The sequence below is a fragment of the Gymnodraco acuticeps genome, unplaced genomic scaffold (genome assembly GCF_902827175.1).
Source record: "Gymnodraco acuticeps unplaced genomic scaffold, fGymAcu1.1, whole genome shotgun sequence".
NCBI lineage: Eukaryota > Metazoa > Chordata > Actinopteri > Perciformes > Bathydraconidae > Gymnodraco > Gymnodraco acuticeps.
Window position 1 is genome coordinate 1,940,087 of NW_022991632.1, and position 21,919 is coordinate 1,962,005.

A 21,919-nucleotide genomic window follows, 5' to 3' on the forward strand; every position below is an offset into this window, starting at 1 on the left:
TTGCATTAGACTGCATTGGTTTAAGATAGATTGACCTCGATGGCAACTGAGCATAAACTAATTTGTGTTTCTTACACCAGTCAGTCCTGAGGAATATCAACATTTTAGCCAAGGTCATATCCTGCTTTTCACAACACACAGGGTTAAAATGAATGTGACGAACAGAAGCAGTTGGAGCTGAAACTCTTCTGTTCCCTAAACTGACAACTTGTTGTGGTCAAAGATGCAGGTATGCTCTCCACCATGGCCTCTTATGCAGTTGACATCAGGGCCTTATATTTTCCAGAGTTCAACGTTTATGATTATACAATTCATATAATTATTCACTTTAGTTTAAAAAAACAACAGGCCTTTTAGGTTTTAATACACTTTACCGCTTTGGAAAGGGATATAGTGCGTTTTATATAAAGCTTAGATCAGCTTTATATAAAACGCACTATATCCCCAAAACACTGACGGGCTTACCTGGAACATGTTTAAATCTCACTTCCAAGCCATTTGGGCCCAGGTTTATTTCTCTGGCGTAATCCTTCAAGAGGTGCAGCAATGATAACGCGAGAGAAGGGATTACATTAACCGTTTTATGTCAACACGTCCTCACCTGTGTTCTCCTTAATGTCACACAGGCTGAAACAATAAGAGGGTTTAATTTGAGCTCAATTCGCTATTTTGACATCAAGTGTTTCAGAATTCGTTGGGTTTCGATACTTTAAGCTGAAGCAGATGTTTAAAAGCCACATGAAGCAATGGGTAAAAACACCTCAAGAGAAGCACAGGCACAATAATATCCCGGCGCAAGTTTTTATAGTAGTTGTGCAGTTGTGCTCATTTGGCTTGCGTTTTTAAGATATCTAGGAAACAAAACTCTTGTTTCATCAAGGCCTTTAAATGCTCTCATTATTTATGGCATATTGTGTATTGCAAAAGAAATAACATGAGAAGTTTTTCAAAAGCCATACAAACTATAATTCAGTCTGATTGTCTGAAAAGCTCATGGATGAAGATATTTAACACTTGCAAGAAGATTTGTTGAAGACATTTGAAAATGTAATAAGCTAAACTAGGAAGTATTTCGTTTGATATATATAATGATTGAGCTTCAAGAGGAAACATGTCGCATGAGAGTAATTCCTCCTTTAGAAACGATACCCAACGCCAATCCCACAGTTGATTTGATTACCAACTCTCAAAGATCACCCAGAACTGCACCATTGTTTCAAAGAATGTCTGTATAAAAGTGGAATCCTGTTTTAAAGCTCAGGTGAAACTACACCTGTTTACACCAGATGCAGGGAGGTCTTATAATCTGCTGCTGTTGCAAAGTTAATCCTTATGGCCTCGCACCACCCACTGTGCAGGAGTAACTAGATACACACAATAAGGACTCAATCACAAAACTGTCTCTGTGGTCATTTAAACTTTTAATTACACTTACATGGCCAAAGGTATGTGAACACAGGCATATTTCACTCTGTGGTTTTTGAACGTCTCATTTAAAAACCATGGGCATTAATAAGCTGTTATAACAACTGTTCTCGGAAGGCTTTCCACAACGTATTTCGAGTACGGTTGCTGAATGTGCTCCTATTTAGATTGGCTGCTAATAATAGTCAATAATCCCTGGCTCATAGTCTGCTTCCTTATCAATCATGATTTGATTGGAGTTGATGTCAGGTCTCTAGTCAACTTCTCATATACCAAAGTATCTGTAGATGAGTCTCAGTGTCAACAGAGGAGGTATACTTTTTAAACAAAATGGCTATTCACCAAACATGGATGTCATATGTTTTTATTTATACATCATTATGAGTGTATATGTTTATGCTAACGGGAATTAAGAGCATTGTCCAAGCCTTAAAAAAAACACCCAAAGGTGGATTAAGTGGGACATATACTTTCAGCTGTAGTGTACACCCAAGTGGTGATGTCAAAGCAGGTATATTACAAAGACAAATGTAAGACAAACCATTGTTGGGCAGTGGTCACTGCAAAACTGCACCATGCCGGCACATTTTGATCCGCAGGGGGACTGAAGGAGTAGTATTTATTTTATATAATGCAAGTAAAACGGTGTACTATATTTATTGAAAGGCTATCCTATCAGACAACACAATAGACAAAACAAAAAATGCCTCTTCAAAGTTGGAGCAACGGCATAAAATATATTCAAGGTGGCAATACTTTTCTGATATTTAATTTTTTTTAAATTGTGTTTGTATGAAAGCAAATAATTGCAATATACATTTGAATTGTTTAAGTAAGTGATGTTAAAATGCAACCAATACTGAAAAGGTTACTTCATGTAGTATCTATACCACTACTACATTGACAGCACTGAAATGTTTTATTAAAAAAACCAAAAACGATTTGAAGTTGTGCAGTTAAAGGTGGGGTAGGTAATTCACTTCAGAAACACTTTTTGTTATATTCCATGGAATGGTCTTAACATCCCGATAGCAATGAATATATGAAATGCTTTGACAATAAATACATTAAAACATTTCATCTGTGGTGCTGTAAAAAGCACGACCAATCATTTTAGCCGGCCCGGCTAAAATAACTGGATGGCCTACAGTACCCATAGAATAGATATATATGGGCCTACCTGCCTGTCAGCCTTCCATCTGTGCACACACTTATCTCGTGCCCTCATTGGTCATGTGCGCGTTCGTGTGTGTTGGAGGAGGGGCTCTGTAAGGAAGTCTGAAGGAAGAGACAGATTTTTTCCGGTTGTGTACTTTCAAATTCTAGCACACTCGAGCTGATTTCTCCATTCTTACCTACCCTCCTTCCACCTGCTTTCAAAGTGACCAATATTTCTGACAGCGGTTTAAGGCATACGTTTCCCCCACTCCACCGGAGGGAGCCAGAGGTTAAAAACAAATACAGACGGGTAAAAAACAAACACGTGGGCCGAACCGGACGACGAGCTTCTTCCTCCCGCTAAGCCCCGCCTCCACGTTTCCATGCATTGGCGCGCTTCGCCTCTGTGACTGGCTACCTGCTCCTCCCCGGGTGGCGGTGACTCTGTAGTGGGCTGCGGGTGAACACACAGCAGGCATGAGTGCGGCGGGTAGTGCTCGGTCCGGTTCGGCCGCTGGCCCGGTCCAACAGGGGCTAAAAGAGGCTCTAATCGAGACACTGAAGGCCATCCTGTCCCCGGTTCAAGAAGTGCGCGCTGCCGCGGAGGAGCAGATCAAAGTGCTGGAAGTGACAGAGGGTGAGTAGCCAGTTTCTCAAAGCTAGTTTGAGGGAGTTACCAGCGGCTAGCTGCCCGGTGTCCGCACTCACTGACGGCATGGGCCTCCGCAGAGATAAGCACCATGCGGACAGCAATGTGCTGCTTCCATCAGGGCTAACTCCGGCTGTGTTTGCTAAGCTGGGAAGTAGCTAACAGTCACGATAGTGTGGTAATTGTGTCAGGTCCATGAAGGCCACATTTTAAGAAGTTATTTAGTGGTGTACACGTTAGCTTCAAAACTCTTATCTTGCCTTCTTCAAAGTGACGCAGACGGACAAATCACAACTAACCGTGTGTCACAAGTGTAATGGTTAACGTTAGGTTGTAAGTATGTCACATTGAGCACATGGGGGACTGCTAGGACCCCGGCCCTTAAACAGCAGAGCAACAGGGTGGGCTGGGTTATTCTTCTGCCTCAATAGGAACGGTCCGTTAGCTTTTATATCAGCGTATCACTGTGAGCTAGCTAAGAGATTCTCCCAGTTCTTCGGAAACTAAAGCAACAAAAACGGTTAGGACTAGGAGAGCATTGGAATGTGACAACGTCACTTGGAAAAGGGGTCAGGTGGGTTGACAGCAGCATGTCCTAAACCCCACCTGAGACAAGTGTTATTTAACCGTTTATATATATATATATATATATATTAAGAGCAACAGTGTTTACAGTGAGATGCAAACTGACTTCAAGAGGTCCCAGAAGTTACCCATCACTTAAACGTATATAACCATTTTTATGGTCGCTATGGCAACAACGGAATGCCCGTTGACAGATTTTCCCGCGAAGATGTCTCCCAGGGCGGTTCTCCCGCGCCACCATGCAGCATCAGCACCATCAGGATGAGAGATGGCAAGACAAAAAGGACTACTGTCCCAGAATCCATCCATGCATACATAAAGTCCATATTACTTAATGTAAAGCATTCCTACACAAACGTATCAATGTGCCCTTATCTGGAGACCAACTGCACAAAATGGGCTCTTTTGTTGTTGTTGCTCTTTCAGTTCTAGTTGTTTTGATAGATGTAAAACATGATACAGTTGACAGCCAGTTTCTATATTCTTTTTGTATCTAACAGTCACAGAATGGGTCTGTTTTCCCTTGTCCCTGGTATTCAAATTGTTATTATAGCATCTGGATATATAGTTGATGAAAATCCTAGGCACCATGGAAATAACCTTGTATCTTATGTTAACAATTGGGGACAGTTGGTGTTTGTGGAAATAATAACCATCACAAAGGATTTCATTTTGATAAAGTCCTCAATCCAATAGGATGGGTACAGTACCTAGCAGCCGTAGCTTATGCTCCACTAGACTTTCCATTGTATGTCCTGCAATCCTCGTGCCCATGGTAAAAAGGCTAATTGTTAACTCTGTCGGCTGTGTCGCAGCGAGGCCGACCCTTTCCGCTGGCCCCTCTCTAAGGCAGACGCTCTACAGGACTGTCATCAGCACTCACATTGTCTTCTGGCGCCTGATGTCACTTTTAGTAAAACCCAGTTAATGAGAGAGCTGCATGGAGCTGAGGCTGATGCTGATCCTGAACTGTATTTATCTGCACGCAGGTCAGGCCAGGTTCACACCAGTGTACGCATTACAGCTCACAGGCTGTTGCGATGTCGGTGGCCTTGGAACTTCATTATATCAATGTTGTCATGTATTGTGGTACACCAACTCAAAACACCTAGAAGTTTGTTGTATTAAGCTGCAGCTGAGAGAATTCTGCATGTTTGTGTGTACGCTTGTTTTAATCTGCCTACTTGCTGTGGCTTTCTTGTGTTTTTCTTTTTTTACTTATCACATGGTGCTTTTTTGTCATATTTATAATTAGCAGCATCCAGTTTAAATCTCAGATCAAATCATATTGTCCTTACAGGGAAAACTCAAGTGACGAAGAGAAAACAAATGATCTAAAACCTAAATATTAAGAAAATCTACCACTACAAATAGCACAAAATAAATTCAAGTCGAGGCATATTTGTAAGAATAAAAGCGTTTATTCCTTGTCAATAGATTTAGGTAACACTAGAAATTGGAGAGATTTTGAATTGGAAGGCTATTTCTTTCCTGTTTATTAGTGTCTTAAAATCTTCATTACATCCAGTGTAATTCAGTGTTGTGGAAAAACACTTGAAATGATTCCTACCTAGCTTTTTGCCTTAGTGAGTGCTCTCAGCCTACTCTAATCATATCATGTATGTGCTGAGCTCATTTATTAATAATTCATTTTTGTCTTTGCTGATATATTTATGTTCCAGAGTTTGGTGTCCATCTGGCAGAACTCACAGTTGATCCTCAGGGAGCACTCGCAATCCGTCAGGTGAGTGTAAAACAGTAGACATTGTGAGCAAATGATGTCAGATAAACATCTCAGTTTTTTAATCATGATCTACATTCTATGTTGAGCTGACTTCCACTTATTTTCAAACATCTGTCTGTGTACGCAGTTAGCGTCAGTCATCCTGAAGCAGTATGTGGAGACTCACTGGTGTTCCCACTCAGAGAAATTTAGACCTCCTGAAACTTCCGATCAGGTAATTACACCTTAAATACATATATTTTGTTTGTTACTGGAAAACTATCCCTGTTTCAAAAGTATTGTTGAACATAATATTCATTTGAGTTGTCAAACTGCTGTTGCCCCCTCCAGGCTAAAGCCGCCATCAGGGTGCTGCTGCCCAGCGGTCTACGGGAGGCCATCAGCAAGGTCCGCTCCAGTGTAGCGTACGCCGTGTCGGCCATCGCCCACTGGGACTGGCCCGAGGCCTGGCCGCAGCTGCTCACCCTCCTGATGGAGATGCTGGTCAGTGGAAATGTCAACGCTGTGCACGGGGCCATGAGGGTCCTAACAGGTATGGAATATTATAAACATAAAAACACTAAATCTGTACATCAACAACCTCCACAACATGAGGCCAAACCCTTAACATTTATTTTTTATCATAATGTTTTTGTGTTGTACAAATATGATCCCAGTATTTAATGAACACTATATTTAAGGAAATCCTTGAGGGACTTTTTTATAAATATAAAACACTTTTTTGTTAATAAATCAATAATTCTTACGATGTGACAGTTTCACACAAAATACAGGATCAAAGGAAGAAGTGATGACATTTTGGAAAGGCATGAAAAGTGTGACCTGTTTTTATTCTTTTAAATGCAGCACTTGAAAGGGTATTTTGAGATGCTATAAGTTGTTGGAGATGCAGTGTTAATATTATCAAGGAATTCAAGCAATATCATTTGTGCCAAAAGATGAGATTTGAAAGTTACAAACAGTATTTCATTACAGGTCAAACACAATGATTTGTTGGGAAAGCACTCCTGTCTCGTGCACGGCCTTACGTTTTATCTGTATTTGAAAGTTGTATTTTGTTTTCTTGAAAAGAATAAAATACTTGATGTGAAAGGTCCCTGGAAGAAATAATGACGTCAGAAAACACATTTTAAATCTTTTTTTGTTCATGTGACAATCTGTTTTGCTTTCAGAGTTTACTCGGGAGGTGACTGACACACAGATGCCGCTGGTGGCTCCTGTCATCTTACCTGAAATGTACAAGATCTTCACCATGGCAGAGGTATTTCTACACCACATTTTGTTCATCTATTTTCCAAGGGCAGCACTGTATCTTTTTACTTTAAAATGCAACACTTCTTAGCTTTTTCTTTAAAAATGTCAATTGAAATAGTGAAACTTTTCCCAGTCTAGTTCTTAAGGTATTGTAAGCATTTTATATTGTAATGGATACACACATTTTATTCCAACTACCATTTGGAACTGTGCGCTGTTATGTCCCTGATAATGTCTGAGATGGTTCTGCTCTGCGTCTGTCTTATAGGAAGTTTCAGGGACCTTTCTAATGTTCCCTCCTTGTTGCAGGTGTACAGTATTCGTACCCGATCCAGAGCCGTGGAGATATTCACCACCTGTGCCAACCTCATCTGTGCTATTGAAGAGCATGAGAAGGTGAGTCATAACAAGACATACAAGGATATTTTCTCCGATATTATGTGAATAAGTAGATATTACATTTAGTTTGAATCAAATATATGCAATTGAACTTGTTTTACTTTTGACTTAACTCCCTTTTTCACCCAATGAGTTGCAGTTGATTTGATTCATCATTTATAGTTTTATTTAACTTTTAAAAGTCCACATTTCTTGAAAACTGATGACAGACATTGCCAACGTCTTGCCTATGACTTGTCAATAATGTGTATGTAATGAAACTGTTCCTGCTCTGTACTTGTGTGTGTAGGGTGCAGCCAAAGCGTTGATCTTCCCCGTGGTGCAGCAGTTCACTGAAGCGTTTGTGCACGCTCTACAGATGCCCGAGGGACCCTTGTCTGATAGCGGTCTCAAGATGGAAGTCCTAAAGGTGAGAGTCTGCGAGTAGAAGTGTATCGCAACGTTCACATGTCTCAAAGCAGAAGTTGTTACTTGCATATTTATGCATATGAGATAAGACAAGTAAGTTTTAACTTGTATGTATTCGAAATTAAATGTTTAATAGATTGAATAGAATATGGAGGGATGAAACCCTCTTTAATGGTCACACATGCAGAGCACACAGCACACACAGTGAAATGTGTTCTCTGCTTTTAACCCATCCTAGTACCAGGAGTCTAGTACTAGGAGCAGTGGGCAGCTATTGTACAGCGCCCGGGGACCAATGGGAGTGAGGGGGGGGAAGGGGAGTGTCCGGTGCCTTGCTCAAGGGCACCACGGCAGGGCAGGAGGTGAACTGGGACCTTTCCAATTAGCAGTCCACACTCATGGGCAATGCACATGAGGCCAGAAGAGTACATTTGATTTTTGTATCACATACACCATTTCAAATTATGTTAAATGCAAACTTGAAAACATATTTCATAATATTGATCAACATTTTATCCATAAGTTGTATTTATTAATGGTTGGATTACTCCCATGTAAACATAGCCACATTATAGCTCATTAGCCTAATGGTACAAAAACACCTTACAGACTTCCAGCATAAAAACCTTTGCCTGCCAGGGGAGCCTTTTGAAATCTACCTGCATTTGGGAATGTCTGCGTGTTCATTTCGGTGCTTGCAACGACTGTCTACTCTTGATGCTTTGAATCTGTATTTCTCATTCTGTTTTCCTTCTTGCCCCCAGGCAGTAACTGCGTTGGTGAACAATTTCCCCAAACCCATGGTGTCCTCCATGCAGCAGATTCTACCCATCGTCTGGAACACACTGACTGAAAGTGCAGCTTTATATCCTTTACCATGCCAAACAGCACAAGTGCTCATTTACTGCTGTCAAAGCATCTTTAAAAGCTTCTTTAGACTAATAAGTGAAACATAGTTGTTCTGAGTTATAGCTACAGGTTCACTTCTTAATGGCACTTTTACTATTGGAGTTTGTGATCACTGATCCACCTCAACACATAGGCTCATCCTGTTACATGGAAGTCACATGATTACTAATCAAAATCAAACATTTTGATATTAAGAAAGACTGAAAGTTACAAATCATTTACATTTTGGAGAGTTAATTGAATAATGAGAATGGAAATCCTATGCAATGAGTACTGACAACTAGATAAAACAAATAAAGAGTAACAGTGTTTTTGTACTGGAGTATTCCTTAACCAAATGTCCACCTATGTGAGAACAGAAGTCAACTACACAGAGGAAGTGGATGACCCTGTAGACTCTGATGGTGAGCAGAAAGCTTTGTCACATTTGTTTGAAAAGTTAGCGACATTCAAAGCATCATTTCAATCTTCTGATATTTCTCTTGGCTCTTTTCTGCAGGTGAAGTGTTGGGCTTTGAGAATCTGGTGTTCAGCATCTTTGACTTTGTCCACACGCTGCTGGAAAACCACAAGTTTAAGAGCACAGTGAAGAAAGCACTGCCGGAACTCATCTACTACGTCATCCTGTACATGCAGATCACTGAGGACCAGGTGAGGAACGGCCAGCAAACATCAGAGGAAACGTTGGTTGGCAAAGATGGATTTATGAGGTGTAAAAAAAGTGTTGGTGCCATCTTGGTTTTTTTTCCAGATCAAAGCGTGGACAGCAAATCCCCAGCAGTTTGTAGAGGATGAGGATGATGACACCTTCTCCTACTCGGTCAGGATATCTGCTCAGGACCTGCTGCTGGTGAGAAAAAAACCTACAAATCCAAAAGGCAACATTTTAAAGACCAAATTGTATTAACACCTTTTATAACAGTTACATGTTAACTAGGGCTGCAACAAACGACTAATTTATCGATTAATGAAACGATTAATCGACTATTCGGACTATTACTGTATGACTTGCACAATTTCTCAAACTCTCTTGTTTAGCCATCAACTTTTAGATTTAGCTTGAGGTTGTTTTAGGCATGTGGAAACTAACAATGAAGACAATAAAGATGAATACTTGATTCAAAAATACATATATTATTAAATTAACTTAACAAATTGTGAACAAAACTAACATTGCTTTTTATTTAAATTAAATACATAATATTTCACATCAAAAGAAACAACAATGTTTTAACAAATCATATTAAATAATCTGAATTGTGAACAGAATAGCTGAAACTGTAACAAAATAAAGAGTAACTCAGTTTCCTCTAATCATTAACCCATGTTTGTATCATGTAGTTAACTCTGTGTGTTGCTGCTAGCATACATAACACCTGACGTGGAAACGTTACTCGTGGATTACAGTCGAACCCGGTGCATTCCTCCGTCTGGATGTGGAGCACTTTTGCTAAATGTTTAGACAAATTGCTCGTGTTACCGCCCTCACATGCTAAACTCTTATTGCACTTTTGGCAACGAACCACACCTCGGAGCGAGTTCTCTCCGCCATCTCCTCCGTGTGTTGCTGCATGTAGCAGCTACGTGTGTGTAAACTGCCCCGCCCCCTCGCACACAGACGGGGGAGAGAGAGATCTCGTCTGATTGAAAATACATCATAGACGCTCATAGATTTGTTTGTCTTTTTGAATATTAGAAACGAGTTGGCGACACTAACTCGGCGATATAATGTTTTTGTAGCAATAATACATGACTTATATTTTTTAAATGTCTCCAGTACCGATAAAAAGTCCAATAACGTTGGAGCTTAACGGCGCGTAAAACACACGTGATGACGTCACCAACGAATCAACGACTGAATTAGTTGGCAACTAATTTGGTAATCGATTTTAATTGATAAAGTCGATTAGTTGTTGCACCCCTAATGTTAACACGCATAACAACACAAACAATGAGAAAGTGCTACAAATTATTTTCTTAATGCTGTGCATGTGTTGTCAAGTTAGTTAAGATGTTTCTTCCTTGTTTTTGGCACATTTTTTGTGTTACTTTTAATTGCATTGTTTTTTGAAACTGCAGCGCCATTCTCCTAATGGAAGTGTTTTGGGCCGTTGTAATGCGTTTGCACCGATAGGCCATCTTACCTGTCTGCATTTGATATAAAATCACAGCTTATTTAACTGTACAGCTGAGTGAGTTCCCTTTTAAAAATGGTCTGAGGGAGCTTTTCACACCTTGTTTCTTTTAAACGAGGTCCAGCAGCAGTCCAGTATAACAATATCTCTACACTTAGTCCTGAAAAAAACCCATTTATTTCTCTCCTTGTTCCTCTCCTACACATACAGCATCTGTTGAACCTTGTTGCCTTAGTCCTTTAAAACGTCTGGAAATAGTTGTTTACTTTCGATGAGTGATGTTCTTCAATCAATCAATCAATGTTTATTTATATAGCCCAATATCACAAATGTTACATTTGTCTCAGTGGACTTCACAGTTTGTACAGAATATCAGTATGACAATACTCTAATATTCTTGCAGTGTTGAATCATAGGGACGCTGAGCAGTGCGGTCACTTGTAAAACAGGGGTCAGAAATATCCAGCATGGATACGTATGCATTAGTTTCACAGCAGCCTTTGGTCCATTTGGAGAGTGAGTATGATGATGACCTTTGACCTCTGCTTGCAGGCTGTTGCTGCAGAGTTTCAGAATGAGAGCGCAGCAGCTCTGGCAGCGGCAGCAACCAGACATCTCCAGGAGGCCGAGCAGGCCAAAAACAGCGGCAATGAGCACTGGTGAGTTATTTATGACATCTCAGTGTCTTTAAACTGTCCAATTTGAGACACTTTTCACCTGTCCAGACTTCTGCTTTGAGTCTGAAATATATGTATCTTTTTTTTAACCAGGTGGAAGATCCATGAGGCCTGCATGTTGGCCCTCGGCTCTGTAAAAACCATCATCACAGAGAACGTGAAGAACGGTCGTATCCAGTTTGACATGCACGGTTTCTTGGCTGGTGTTATTCTCGCCGATCTTAACTTGGCAGGTGAGTACTCAACCGACTCTGAGAAATGATCCACAACACACATGAAAAACTCTTGAATCTACCATAAGTAGGAACTTTGTGACTGACCTTACTTTCTCTCTTGCTCGTCTCCTCTCGTGTGGTTCTTTGCTGTCCAGCGGCGTCTCCGTTCCTCCTGGGCCGGGCTCTGTGGGCGGCCAGTCGCTTCACGGCTGCCATGTCTCCGGAGCTCATCCAGCAGTTCCTGCAGGCCACCGTCAGCGGTCTGCACGACAACCAGCCGCCCTCCGTACGCATCTCCGGGGTCAGGGCCATCTGGGGGTGAGCAAGCTGTGTTTGTTACTGTTTTTAACTGCTATACAAAACATCTTGTGTTACATTTGTTATCTATGAACACCATTTTTTTTTTTTTAAGAACCAGAAAAAACGGTATGGATGGTTCCTCTCTAACGGAATCAATTAATTCTGGTCTTTCATATAACTGCTGAACATTAAAACCCCACAAATAAATGATTCCATCAGCAGACAGTCAGAGGGGGTTCAGACCCACATTTGAAATACTTGAAAAACTACCAAAAATGTGCAACATTTAAGTTTTTAAATGGTCACTGGCTAACTGACTTAAAGGTCCCATCATATGCTTTTCTGGTTATTACCCGTCCTCTTGTGTATTATGAAGGTTTTTCTGCATGCAAGTGGTCTGCAGAGTCACAAACCCTCAAAGTACACCCTGTAGCGAGTAAAACTCTAACACAGAAAAGACCTGTCTGTGCTGCCCCAGAACACCTCGTTGGAGATTTGTCTTTTTCCATTTTTTTCTTCCGGGGCATACTGACGTCACTAAGTCTGGAGCAATAAGCACACAGCTATAGAACAATAGGCACACCCTCTGCCAGGGTGGACTCCCCAGCAGGTCAGGAGTCTTCCCCACGAGGCTCCCGTAGGTAGGGATGGGTATCATTAAGGTTTTAACGGTACTACTACTTTTATCGATACCGCTCATCGGTTTAACAAAACTAACATTGCTTTTTATTTAAATTAAATACATAATATTTCACATGAGTTAACTCTGTGTGTTGCTGCTAGCATACATAATACCTGACGTGGAAACGTTACTCGTGGATGGGGCTACAGAGCTACTAAGACAGTCTAAAACGGTGCATTTCTCCGTGACTTTTGGTAACGAGCATTGTTACCAAATGCTCGTTACCATCGAGACGGGTAAAGTTTAATCACCTCGGAGCACGTTCTCTCCGCCATCTCCTCCGTGTGTGTGTGTGTGTGTGTGTTGCTGCATGTAGCAGCTGCGTGTGTGTAAACTGCCCCGCCCCCTCGCACACAGACGGGGGAGAGAGATCTCTCGTCTGGACTGGAAAGATCGAAAATACAAAAAATAATCATAGACACATTTTGCAGTCGTTTTGCATGTTAGAAACGGAGTTTGCGACACTAAAGCTGCAATATAATGTTTGTGTAGCAATAATACATATGACATATATTTTGCGCATGTCTCCAGTACCGATAAAAAGACGGATAACGTCGGAGCTTAACGGTAACACGGTCTTTAATAATTCAGCCCCGGGGCCCGTTTAATACCGGGGCTCGGTACCCATCCCTACTCAGGAGTACACACGGCATCTATTCCTCTGTTGCTCTCCCTGAGGTTTCTCCCATTTTTTTTTCCCCTTAAACTGTGGGTTTTCTCTGGAAGTCTTTCCTTGTACGATGTGAGGGTCTAAGGATAGAGGGTGTCGTTTTTCTCATACTGATATTCTGAACAATCTGTGCTGTTGTATTTGCTGTAAAGTGTGTCTACTGTAGGCTATTTTTATTTTATGTACAGCACTTTGGCTCGACCAAAAATCGTTTATAAATGTGCTATATAAATAAAACTTGATTTGAACTTGAGGAGTCCACCCCGCGAGGCTCCCGGAGCGGACAGTGTGAGATGGATTTCCCGCTGTGTTTCCCTGGATGCTGGATATAGACCAAGTGCCATGCCAGCAGACACCGCGGAGCTAAGTTCAGGCTGAGCTCCGCAATGTTGCACTAACATGGCACGCAGACCCCACGCAGCAACCAGGAAACGAAACCAGTAATCCACCTCACACTGTCCGCTCCTCGAAGCCCACAAGTCGTAGCAGCGAGCCGCGCAACGTCCCGCCAACACGGCACCCACGCAGCATTCTCATCTGTTTGTCATTACTGGTGTCATTTTCTGGTTGCTAACGCCATTGTAAAACATAAACACTGATGTTCCGCTGTAACGGTGGTGGACCAATCAGAACAGAGTGGGCGAGCTGACCAGAGCACAGTGGGCTCATAGGGGGGGGGGGGGGGCAGGAGCTCCAACAAAGCATGTAGGACAGAGAGTGAATACACATACTATACAGAGATGCTGTATGAGAAACCAACGTGAGTTTGGAACAATGTAAATGTATTCTAGTAGACCTCAACAATGGAATTATGATCAGTAGAAATTGCCAAAACATGGGACCTTTCAGATAAAGGTGTTGGGTGGATACCGTCTGTTTATTAAATTCTGCTTTCCTCTTTGATCTCCAGGTACTGTGATCAGCTGAAGCTGTCGGAGAGCACCCATGTCCTGCAGCCCTTCCTCCCCAGCATCCTCGAAGGACTGATCCAACTGGCCGCCCAGTTCAGCTCAGAGGTGCTCACCCTCGTCATGGAAACCCTGTGCATCGTCTGCACCGTGGACCCCACCTTCACCACCAACGCAGAGAACAAGATCTGCCCCCTCACCATCGCTATTTTCCTGAAATACAACAACGGTACTGCTACAACTCCTCTGACAACGTCCTCTATCAGACTACTTTCATATCAAACACATCATTTGAACTCCATTCTTAATCTTTCTGGCTTAAATAGGAGATACATTTTTTACTTAAAATATGTTTTGGATACTTTGACATAGATTTTGAAAGAAAGCATATTTGTGTTAAACCTTCTACATTCTCGAGTTTTCAGAAATTGTTCAATTGGAAACCAAATCTTTGTAAAAAAAGACATATTAACCTAAAAATGCTGAGCTCCTTCCTTCTTGAATTAGGCATCAGGTTTACCAGCTTTCAAATGATGTACACCACTTCTATGTGGCATATACTGTTGACCAGCTATTTCCTCCTAGGGACTCCATTTTCCCTCTTAACGCATAAATGGTTCTGTATTTCGATAGAGATCCATAGTTTAATATGTCCCTTTTTTGTATCTTTGTCTCCTCTTCTTCTCAGACCCTGTGGTGGCGTCCCTGGCTCAGGACATCTTTAAGGAGCTGGCACAGATCGAGGGCTGCCAGGGCCCCATGCAGATGCGTCTCATCCCCACGCTGATCAGCATCATGCAGGCTCCCACCGACAAGATCCCCTCTGGACTCTGTGCTGTGAGTAGATAGAGGCACTGACATTGTTCATGTGTCTCGATATGGCACATCTAAACATTTTACAGGACCAAAAAAGACAAATAATCAGCTTTGGTCTGCAGGGCTATCTTGTTTTTTTAACAAAATCAGACCACTTTTCGTCTCCCTGTGTCTGCTACAGTCGTCCATCGACATCCTGACCACAGTGGTCCGAAACACCAAAGCCCCTCTCTCAGAGCTGCTGGTGTGCCAGGCTTTCCCTGTGGTGGCTCAGTGCACCTTACGCACTGATGACAACACGATAATGCAGGTAAACACACCAAAGTTAATTTTATTTTGCATTTCATCTCAACATGAGCATAACTGTCTAGAGGTATAACTTAGATAAAGAAATACCACAATGTATAACTTATTGTGTTCACATTCGTTCACATAACAAAACTTCTTCCTAATTCTCTTCTGCTCACACACTTCTCCAGAACGGAGGCGAGTGTCTGCGGGCGTACGTCTCCGTGGCCCTGGAGCAGATCGCTCAGTGGAGGGACGAGCAAGGCAACAGCGGCCTATGGTACGTCATGCAGGCTGTCAACCAGCTACTGGACCCCCGCACCTCGGAGTTCACGGCCGCCTTCGTGGGCCGGTTGGTTTCCACTCTGATCTCTCGGGCGGGGACCCAGCTCGGGGAACAGCTGGACCAGATCCTGAGAGCCATTCTGAGCAAGATGCAGCAAGCGGAGACTCTGAGTGTCATGCAGGTAAGGGGAGCAAAGCTCATCTGTAGCTGTTACTTCACCAACAGGCTATCTTCAACACCTCATTATTCCCCTTCCTCCTCCTCCCCCTCCTGTAGTCTCTGATCATGGTGTTTGCCAACCTGGTGCACTCCCAGCTGGAGCCTCTGTTGGAGTTCCTGTGCAGTCTGCCCGGCCCCACGGGGAAACCTGCCCTGGAGTTTGTCATGACGGAGTGGATGAGCAGGCAGCACCTCTTCTATGGACAGTACGAGGGCAAAGTCAGGTCAGATAACATTCTCATTCATCATTTCTACAACTATTCTCTGACATAATTAACCAACACACATTCAAATTAGTTACATTACATTGCATTTAGCTGACGCTTTATCCAAAGCGACTTACAATAAATAAGTAGTTATTTTAAGTCACACCGATTGATGCACCATCTCATTGGTTGTTCTATAATTGTTTGTCCTGCAGCACGGTGGCTCTCTGTAAGCTCCTTCAGCACGGTCTCAACAGTGACGACAAACGCCTCCAGGACATCGTGGTGAAGGGGGAAGAGATCTACAGCCATGAAGACGGCATCCGCACACGTTCCAAATCTGCCAAGAGTAAGGAGGCCAATGAGAAAGATCACATGACGTCCACACGGGGATGGATGTTAAGAGATGTACAGCAGTTTTTGTCTTAACGCTCATTACTCTTTATTTCTCCCATCACAGACCCAGAGCGCTGGACCAACATTCCTTTGCTAGTGAAAATCTTTAAATTGATCATCAATGAGCTGTCGACGGTCGTGGAGGCAAACTCCAGCAGGACGAACGCAGCCGACTGGAGTCAAGGTGAATACAAATACTACTAATGCTTTGACAATACACACTATTGAGGAGGTCAAACCTCTATGCCTATTTCTTGTAATAAATGATTGAGGGAAAGTGATACAATCAGGAATTTCAAACAATAGGTCAATCTTAATGTCAGGACACTTTTAAAGACTGCTCTTGATTGTACCCTCTTTTTTTTCTTTTTTTACATTGCATTTTTGTATTCAATAGACAAAAGAGCAACAAATATGGGATAAACTGGAATAATTCCTAAATAACATTTAGTGAATTTTGACTTTCTGTCTCAGTTCAACTTTTGATACAATTAGTTGCAGTGGTTTTTGGCACACTTAGCAGGTGAAGCCTTGCTTACAGATGTCAGAGCTGTGTATTAACCTGTACACTAAAGAGTAGGACAGCAGACATATTTATCACCAGCTGTTGTTTGCCTCAGATTCCAGTGGTATGTGGGAGGAAGATGAAGAGGGCGACGATGATGATGAGGATGAAGGGGTGGCAGGGCAGCTGCTTTCTGATCTCATCGCCTCCAACAAATACGGTACGAGTAACTCAGCAGCTCCTCAAATATTCCGTATCTTGTCTTGAATTTCCCTTCTGATTAATTCTGTTACCTGGGACTTTGATTCAGGTCACTAAGTTTCAGTGGCTGGTTTGTTCCTGTTTTACAGATGATGATTATTACGAGGATGATGATGAGGATGATCCAGATGCCTTGAAGGACCCCATATATCAGATTGATTTGCAGGTACGCAGACTCTTAATCTTTTAGTTCCACGAATGAACAAATAACACCATGCTGGTCACTCACTTTGGGCAGTGGATGTTATTTTCAGTCTGTCTTGTGCATTAGGTTTAAAATTAGGCTTATTGTGGAACATTAAGGTCTATTGAACTTCGCTCTAAATGCATTCTGGGAAGATCCGACCCTTAAATAGTTGCAGCCATCGACACATGTATGTATAATAAGAACTGGATACAGCGTGGGAGGCGGGGCCTCGTTAATTCCTATGAGAGTTGCTCATTGGCACATGAAGACAAAATGGCCCAACTTTTGAGAGAGCGAAACGTCACGTATTCATTAGTGCTGTCAAAATGATCGCGTTAACGGCGGTAATTAATTTTTTGAATTAATTGCGTTAAACGCATTTAACGCATGTGCAGAATGGCCCGCCCCATACATCCCACCAGTGGCAGCGCCAGGGTATGGCTGGGGTACACCCATACCAAGAAATGGCTTAGCCCCACCTTGAAAAATGATGTTAAAGTAAGCAAAATAAAGTCCGCCAACTCGCACCGAGAATTGCACAGACAGCAGTTAGTAAGATTGATTTCAGTAGCCACTTGTCTGGAAATACCGAAGACCAGAAACGGTTTTGAAAACTTTTGTCACGTAGTGATCGTCTTCTCAATAGAGCATCTTTGATAATGTCTTCTGGCCAATCAGAATCAAGATAACGGCGTGGTGTTGTTGCAGGAAGTCCCGACGGAGAATACTTTTGCTGTAGTACAGGTAACACATAACTGGTACGCAGGTTATGTGCGTAATCTGAAATGCGTACCGTCACTTGTGTCACAAAGCGCATTTGCGTACCGACGTACTTGTGAAGCTTTTCCAGAAGGCGGTTAGATCACCGGACGACAGAGTCGGTCTCCGTGTGCACAGACAGGGCTGCTGTTAACGTCGGTCTGAACGGCATTGTGCCAAAACTACGCCAACCGGCTGCGGAGGGAGACTCCCCCCCCCCCTTCACTGGAGAACTGCGCTAAAACAGCTGATCACAACGTTCACACTCTGTGGTCACGAAGTACTCCACTAGCCGCCCCCCGTCGACTTTCCTGAAGTACTCCCCCGTTGATAGAAATCAACACGTAATGAATTAAGACCCCACGGTTTGATGATTGATAGGTGTGTCTGCTATCTTTCATTTTGACACACAGAACAATGTTATAATAAACATAGATACTGTATGTTAAATGGATATATCTGCCTTCTTTCATTTATCTTTCCATTCCCACAACAATATACATAAAGAAATGGCATATTTTGGACATAGTTCGAATGGTGATTAATCATGATTAATTAATTTTTAAGCTGTGATTAATCTGATTAAAAATTGTAATCGTTTGACAGCCCTAATATTCATATAATCATATAATCCATTCTTATTGTGCATCCATGGGTAAAGGTAAAACTCATGTAGTACTGAACACGTCACATGAACGTGCCGGGCGGCGCGGTCCCGTGGGTTAGATCCGCGTTCATAATGCCGAGGAAAATAACTCTCAGAATAACGTTATTAGCATATTTTACAACTTGAGGACCGAATGAGAATAAGGGCTATACAAGTGTTCATACTGGGTAGTTTATTTAGTAAATTACGTCTCTTTTCCCATGTTAGTCAATGGGGAAAAAGTATTTCCGGGCCCATCGACTGATACGGAAGTGTAGTACCGCCGTTTGGCCATAACGAATATTTTCCTCAGAGTCCGGCGCACTTCCTGGGGACTTGGTGGACACCAGCAGCAGCAGCAACCCAATGCCAGTTCCACCGGGTCCGTCTGCGTCACGTTACGGCTGCGCCGCGGCGTTCACGAAGATCGCGGCCACTCTAGTCAATGGGTGCTATTCCACCAGACGCGCCGCGTTACGGCTCAGAAGCGTCTCGGCACTGGGCTCCGCTCAAAATAGGATTCAAGTCTATTTTTCGACGCGCCGCGTTGCAGAGGCGCCGGGCAGGAAGTGGACCGGTCAGAGCATCCGGCCCATCTCCAAAATAAACTAATTCTGCCGACCCTATCCCTCCGTAGTCTTTCAAGTAGGAGAAATGCCAGTGTTCTCCTCCGGTTTACAGGCACTGTGTAAATTATTTATATATATATATATATATATATATATATATATATATATATATATATATATATATATATATATATATATATATATATATATATATATATATATATATATATATATATATATATATATATATATATATATAGAATAATTATGATGATGAATGCATTTTTTTATCACTAAAATACAGCAACGCATCTTTGATTCATGTCGTTTATAACTGGGATATTACAATTATTATTAACTTTGTCTGTACAAAGTAGCCTGTCCAGGAAATATGCCCAAATCAACAAAAACTGCGAGCCGGCAGGCAAGACGCTCCGCTTCTGAAATGCTTGTGAAAAGCTTCTGAAACGCGCCCAGTAGGGTATGACGCCGGAGGAGGCCGGACCAAAACCGCGACGCAGACGGACCCGGTGGAATCGAGGGGTTAAGCTTAGACCCTCACAGGCTTCATCAAAGTTAAATCACCAGGTCTTGAAATGGTATATAATAAAGGGAAAAGGACACACATAATTGTGACATTACACATCTGGAAACAACACATCTCAATTAATAAAAAAAAAAGGATGCCACACCACCAGTTTATATTTAACAATCAGCACTGTAGAACTTTTTCATTTTGCATCTTATTGTCAATATCTTGAGATACCGGAACACAGATCTTCACAACACCAAGTCTTGCTTTTTCGAGAGGACAACAGACAAACTTATTTCTTTCTTTTAAGTCTTGCATAATATAGTGGTTTTTTTTGTTGCAATATGCCTAGTGTCATGTAACAACATTCTACTTTATAAAGAAATAAGTGATGAAAAGTCCAGCATTTAATAGTAGCTAATTTATTTTATATACTTGAAAGTGTTCCTCAAGCAGCATGTGACCATGACTAATATTACCAACCCCTAAGACTTCGCTACAGGAACGGTGACAGAAAGCCCAAACTGTGTGAAGATTGGTATTGGTTTTCTGCCTTAATGGTAAAGCAGATCAAGATGGGGCTTTAGGGGGAAATGGGGCCAGCCTGGTCGGATTAGTCTTTAAGGATAAAGCATGCAATTTGCACAACTGATGAATAATTGTTACTTGATTTTCCAGCATTGTCTTTGCAAAATGTATTTTTCTAACACTGTAATAACAACTGTTTCCCTGCACTGTGTTTGTTCCCAGGCTTACCTGACAGACTTCCTGACTCAGTTCGCCCAGCAGCCGTGTTACAGCATGTTCTCCGGACACCTCACCTCCACCGAGAGACAAACCTTGCAGTCCATAGGCCTCTAGCCCGAGCTCCTCTTCCATCTGAACTCTCCTAATACTTGTGCGCTTAAATTTAAATTTAAAACAACCTATCAATGGAAAGGAGAAATGGAATGAGCGAGGAGGGAAACGGGTTAAAAGAGACGGACAGCACTTACCCATAACTCCCTTTTTCTACGTGCTCACGGGATGAAGGATTTTGCAGATGTTAAAGCGAGGAGGTGAGAGACGCCCTGGTCTGTTCCTGGCGCTACTCAGAGGACTCGTCATTTTAGAGAAACTTCAGACTGACGAGAGCATTGGACAAAAAGCTTGAGGCTTCACAGTGGGACAGGTGAAACATGAAATATGAACAGACTATTTTGCCATGTGCTATTTGTAACTTAGTCCATTCTTTTTGTCATTTCTGTAAAAAATGCAACATAGAAAATGCTTTCAACAGACTACACTGATTTAAAGGAAGTCAAATAAAAACAAACCTTGTGATATTTGGGGGAGGGAGAGAAATATTGGCAGCCTTTTATTCCACAAAAAACGTTCACTGTTTCTGACAGGAAATGAAAAGTTCTTATACCGGCTGTCATGTCTCGGGGTACGATGGGTATTTGGGAAATTCAAACTGTTGCCACGGTGATTCGCAGCATTGTCATTTCCTTGTATACCCATTGAAATTTGGGGTGGATAGATTTCTAAATAAAAGTCCAGAAAGGACAAGATTTCCAGATGTCCAGATTCCTCTCTTGTCTCCCCGAAATGTGGGAAATACTGAAATATGCAGGTCCTTTTTAATCACTTGTTCAAATAAATCTAAAACTGTAAAATACATGTTATTTACATTTTTGTACCTATTTATGGAAATTGAAAGTGTATTGGTTTACATATTCTGGCTCACTATAAATTAACTGTATAGTTGAAGTTGGTGGTGATTTGTGTTTTATATTTCTTAACCATTTCAGCTCATATACAGTAAAAATGTAGACATGATTATAATGAATTTTATTTAAATAAAACACTGAAAATGACATGGAAATCTCAAGGTGTTTAAAATAAAGGGGATACGTCATAGTACCATGTGAAACTTGGTAAGTTACACCAAAGGTCAATTAAATGTTATTCCAAGAATAATTAATTTTAATAAACAGTCAATTATAAATTCATTTTACTACATTGACAATACTCAAAGTCCCATTGTTTGACAATATAGTAAAACACAGTTGTAATCATATAACAAACAACTTTATACGAAAACTAAAACGTTGTGGACCGTAACACTACATTACTACACAATAATTGT

The 21,919-nt window shown here is 41.7% G+C and overlaps 1 protein-coding gene across 1 annotated transcript; it reads left to right on the top strand.

Annotated features, from left to right (window-relative positions):
- The first annotated feature begins 2,703 nt into the window (after positions 1–2,703).
- On the top strand, positions 2,704–21,647 carry ipo9 (importin 9). The gene is made up of 24 exons (XM_034198410.1): positions 2,704–3,220; positions 5,500–5,561; positions 5,689–5,775; positions 5,892–6,093; positions 6,734–6,822; positions 7,125–7,211; positions 7,504–7,623; positions 8,387–8,487; positions 8,877–8,935; positions 9,031–9,182; positions 9,283–9,381; positions 11,219–11,325; positions 11,437–11,576; positions 11,714–11,876; positions 14,121–14,347; positions 14,807–14,955; positions 15,116–15,244; positions 15,414–15,689; positions 15,785–15,951; positions 16,149–16,282; positions 16,394–16,513; positions 16,950–17,054; positions 17,185–17,261; positions 20,539–21,647. The coding sequence occupies exons 1-24, from the start codon at positions 3,061–3,063 to the stop codon at positions 20,647–20,649; spliced, it is 3,123 nt and encodes a 1,040-aa protein (XP_034054301.1). The 5' UTR covers positions 2,704–3,060; the 3' UTR covers positions 20,650–21,647.
- The last annotated feature ends 272 nt before the right edge of the window (positions 21,648–21,919 follow it).

What these genes read in the sequence shown, in the direction of transcription:
- ipo9 (XM_034198410.1), top strand. Translation starts at nt 3,061, where the DNA reads ATGAGTGCGGCGGGTAGTGCTCGGTCCGGTTCGGCCGCTGGCCCGGTC. An exon ending in CTATTGAAGAGCATGAGAAG is followed by an intron (nt 7,212 to 7,503) that starts GTGAGTCATAAC and finishes TTGTGTGTGTAG; the next exon opens with GGTGCAGCCAAAGCGTTGAT. An exon ending in CATCGCCTCCAACAAATACG is followed by an intron (nt 17,055 to 17,184) that starts GTACGAGTAACT and finishes CCTGTTTTACAG; the next exon opens with ATGATGATTATTACGAGGAT.